General features: G+C 39.8%; 1 protein-coding gene across 1 annotated transcript; it reads left to right on the forward strand.

Moving 5' to 3' along the window:
* The first annotated feature begins 3,490 nt into the window (after positions 1 to 3,490).
* On the forward strand, positions 3,491 to 4,440 carry LOC116867540 (olfactory receptor 11H7-like). The gene is given in 2 exon segments (XM_032857163.1): positions 3,491 to 4,064; positions 4,067 to 4,440. Coding segments are annotated over 2 exon segments (942 nt in total). The 5' UTR covers positions 3,491 to 3,496.

The raw sequence follows: 4,440 nt of genomic DNA on the forward strand, positions 1-4,440 counted from the left end.
TGGATATAGTATTCTTGGCTGCATGTTTTTCTTGTTTAGTGCTCTGAATATATCATGCCAGCTCTTTCTGGCCTGCCAGGTCTCTGTGGATAAGTCTGCTGCCAATCTAATATTTTTACCATTGTATGTTACAGACTTCTTCTCCCGGGCTGCTTTCAGGATTTTCTCTTTGTCACTAAGACTTGTAAATTTGACTATTAGGTGACAGGGTGTGGACGTATTCTTATTGATTTTGAGTGGGGTTCTCTGAACTTCCTGGATTTTGATGCTTGTTCCCTTTGCCATATTGGGGAAATTCTCTCCAATAATTCTCTCCAATATACCTTCTGCTCCCCTCTCTCTTTCTTCTTCTGGAATCCCAATTATTGTAATGTTGTTTCGTCTTATGGTGTCACTTATCTCTCGAATTCTGCCCTTGTGGTCCAGTAGCTGTTTGTCCCTCTTTTGCTGAGCTTCTTTATTCTCTGTCATTTGGTCTTCTATATCTCTAATTCTTTCTTCTTCCTCATTTATCCTAGCAGTGAGAGCCTCCATTTTTGATTACACCTCATTCATAGCTTTTTTTATTTCAACTTGATTAGATTTTAGTTCTTTTATTTCTCCAGAAAGGGCTTTTATATCTCCCGAGAGGGTTTGTCTAATATCTTCCATGCCTTTTTCGAGCCCGGCTAGAACCTTGAGAATCGTCATTCTGAACTCTAGATCTGACATATTACCAATGTCTGTATTGATTAGGTCCCTAGCCTTCGGTACTGCCTCTTGTTCTTTTTTTTTTTTTTTTTTGTGGTACATTTTTCCGCCTTGTCATTTTGTCCAGATAAGAGTATATGAAGGAGCAAGTTACTAAAAGGGTGGCAACAACCCCAGGAAAATATGCTTTAACCAAATCAGAAGAGATCCCAAATCATGAGGGGGGAGAAAGGGGATAAAAAGAGGTTCAGAAAGAAAAAAAAGAAAGAAAGAAAAGAAGCAATTAAAAAAAGAAAACGAATAAAGAAAAAATATAAAAAAGAAAAAATATATATATTAGATAAACTAGTTAAAAACGTTAAAAAAGAAAAGGGTAAAAGTTAAAAAAAAATAGCAGAAGAAGAGAAAAAAAATTGAAAAAGAAAAAAAATTAAGTTAACTGCAAGGCTAAAAAATCATGGGGAGAAAGCCAGGAGTTCTGTGCTTTGCTTTCTCCTCCTCTGGAATTCCGCTGCTCTCCTTGGTATTGAAACTGCACTCCTTGGTAGGTGAACTTGGTCCTGGCTGGATTTCTTGTTGATCTTCTGGGGGAGGGGCCTGTAGTAGTGATTCTCAAGTGTCTTTGCCCCAGGCATAGTTGCACCACCCTTACCAGGGGCCAGGCTGAGTAATCCGCTCGGGTTTGCTTTCGGGAGCTTTTGTTCCCTGAGCACTTTCTGTAGAGTTCCGGAGGATGGGAATGAAGATGGCGGCCTCCCAGTCTCCAGCCCACAGGAGCCGAGAGCCCAGGTCCCCACTCCTCAGTGCTCCCTCAGAGAACAGCGCCCAATTACTCCCGTCTGCCTGGCCCCCGGCCGCGCTCTGAGCTCACTGAGCCTGTGACTGGTTCAAGGTAACCCTGAGCTGTGAGCTCACTCCTCAGCTCCATCTCTGTAGCCGGCTTCCCTGTTCTAATACCTGCAAGCTCTGTGACACTCAGACACCCCCAATCCTTCTGTGACCCTGCGGGACCTGAGGCCACGCTGACCCCGCGTGGGCTTCACCCTGGTTAAGCCTCTGGAGCGATGTCCCTCAGTGGAACAGACTTTTTTAAAAGTCCTAATGTTGTGCTCCCTTGCTCCGCCGCTTGCCAGGAGCCGGCCCCTCCCCCCGCGGTCTATCTTCCCATCGCTTTGGATTCACTTCTCCACCAGCCCTACCTTTCAGAAAGTGGTTGATTTTCGGTTTCTAGAATTGCTGTTCTTCTCTTTGATCTCCCGTTGGATTTGTAGGTGTTTGCAATCTTTAGATAAGCTATCTAGCTGATCTCCTGCTACCTGAAGTAGTCTCAGCCTGCTACTTCTCCGCCATCTTGACTCCTCCCCGGGAACCATTTGTTTCTTGCACAATGATGTGTTCTATGGAACTCTGAACCAAAACGATGATCAATGAAGATTAGTTTACTTCTTCATAATCATCCTAGTTCAAAAAATTAAAAAGAATTTATCCCCATCTTTCAATGTCTTTCTCTTGGTTTCTTGTCCTCGAGACTATAATGTTCTTTGACTTAACCAGTCCAATAGGAGGGTTATGTTTGCTTCTAGATGAATAGGTTAATAGTTCACTTTAGGCATTATTCATTGAGTGAAACTGCAACAACTGCTTCATTATAAATACATTTATGTTACTTAATATAACCTCACTGAATAAAAGGATTTTTTCCTTTGATTATGTTCAGTGAGTACTATGAATATTCTATACACACCACTTCTATCAAAACTGTTCTTAAGGAAAATTTTAAGGAAATATCTTGTTTAAAATTTTCTGAAATCTACCATTGTACTCTTTTTTCTAAGTTGCATTTGATTCTTAAAAAGACATCTTTAAAAAAAAAAAAAAGACATCTTTGGGATGGTGTTGTAAAGGGAATAAGGGCAAGTCTTGTTTTCTATCAGAATTGGGAGTATTGTTTAAGTAAACTAAAGTAAAATCTTCCAAACAGTGAACTTGAAGAAAGACTTGTGACAGCAATGAGAAGAGCTTTAGAAGACAATCTCCTGGTGATTTTCATTTTCTTCCCCAATATGCTGCCAATGTTATATTAATCTTTAATGAGATATTTTAAATGGACATAAAACATGATAAATTATCGTGTGAAATAAATCATTAGGTGAATTATAGTGACTTTTCATGGCTAAAAACAAAGGATTAAATACAAAATTATAAATGAGCTTTAGTGCAATATAAACATCTTTAAGAAATAGCAGTAAGAGTTTATTATCTAGATATCTTTGTTGATTTTCTTCCAGCATCATGAAAAAGTGAGAGAAAATAAATGTAATGGAAACAGCTCAAGAAAATGGTGGGGGAGATTGACAGGGAGATAAACTGTAATAATGTGAAAGTTTAAACCATTCAAATCTATAGAATATGTCAAATACACACCTATTCTTAAATGATAGCATATGTGTACTCACATTTTGAAGTGAACTGCACTGTTATATATGAACAACTTTCACTGAAAAAAACTAAATATAAAACAAACCCTTTTTGCCTCTAACTCAAGTATTTCTTTCTACCAAAAGAAAGATGAAATTTAACTGATTGTGCCCACTGACAAATAGTTCAAGCAGCCTAGAATTGTATATTTACAAAGAATCAGGACCAAATGGCTCACTCAGAACAGAGGATTTATTCAAGACTTGTTTTAGGATTTTTAATACATTTGTCTGATCACTCAAGTTGCCTGTCCTAAGAAAAGTTTCAAAGGTTTCAGCAGCAAAGTGACATCACTATGTATCTGTCTTCTCTCCATAGTCTGGAGACCATGAATAAGTCAGGGATATCTACTGTGACACAGTTCATCTTGTTGGGCTTTCCTGGTCCCTGGAAAATACAGATCACCCTTTTCTCAATGATTTTGTTCATCTATATCTTGACTCTAACTGGGAATACAGCCATCATTTGTGCAGTGAGATGGGACCATTGGCTCCATACCCTTATGTATGTGCTCCTGGCCAACTTCTCCTTCCTAGAAATCTGGTATGTGACTTGCACAGTCCCCAACATGCTGGTCAATTTTCTTTCCAAAACCAAGACCATATCATTCTCTGGTTGTTTCACTCAATTCTACTTCTTCTTTTCACTGGGCACAACTGAATGCTTCATCCTCTGTGTCATGGCTTATGATCAGTACCTGGCCATCTGCCATCCACTGCACTATCCCTCCATTATGACTGGGCAGCTCTGTGTCACTCTGGTGTCTCTTTGTTGGCTCATTGGTTTCCTTGGACATGCAATTACTATTTTCTTCATTTCTCAACTACCCTTCTGTGGTCCCAACATTATTGATCACTTTCTATGTGATGTGGACCCACTGATGGCATTGTCCTGTGCCTGGCACCCATCATAGAGCATGTATTCCATTCTGTGAGCTCTCTTATCATCATTACCACCATTTGGTACATTCTTAGGTTCTATGCCCTGGTGCTCAGAGCTGTCCTTAAGGTTCCTTCTTCAGCTGGGCGGCAAAAAGCCTTCTCTACCTGTGGATCCCATTTAGTTGTAGTGTCTTTGTTCTATGGAACCATAATGGTGATGTATGTGAGTCCCACATCTGGCGACTCAGTTGCTATGCGTAAGATCATCACACTGATATACTCTATAGTGACACCAGTCTTAAACCCCATCATCTATAGCCTATGCAACAAGGACATGAAATTTGCCCTCCATCAGGTCATTTGTGGAATGAAAATCCTCCAAACTTTGTGA

The sequence above is a fragment of the Lontra canadensis genome, unplaced genomic scaffold (genome assembly GCF_010015895.1).
Source record: "Lontra canadensis isolate GAN:19392208 unplaced genomic scaffold, GSC_riverotter_1.0 scaffold12, whole genome shotgun sequence".
Lineage (NCBI taxonomy): Eukaryota > Metazoa > Chordata > Mammalia > Carnivora > Mustelidae > Lontra > Lontra canadensis.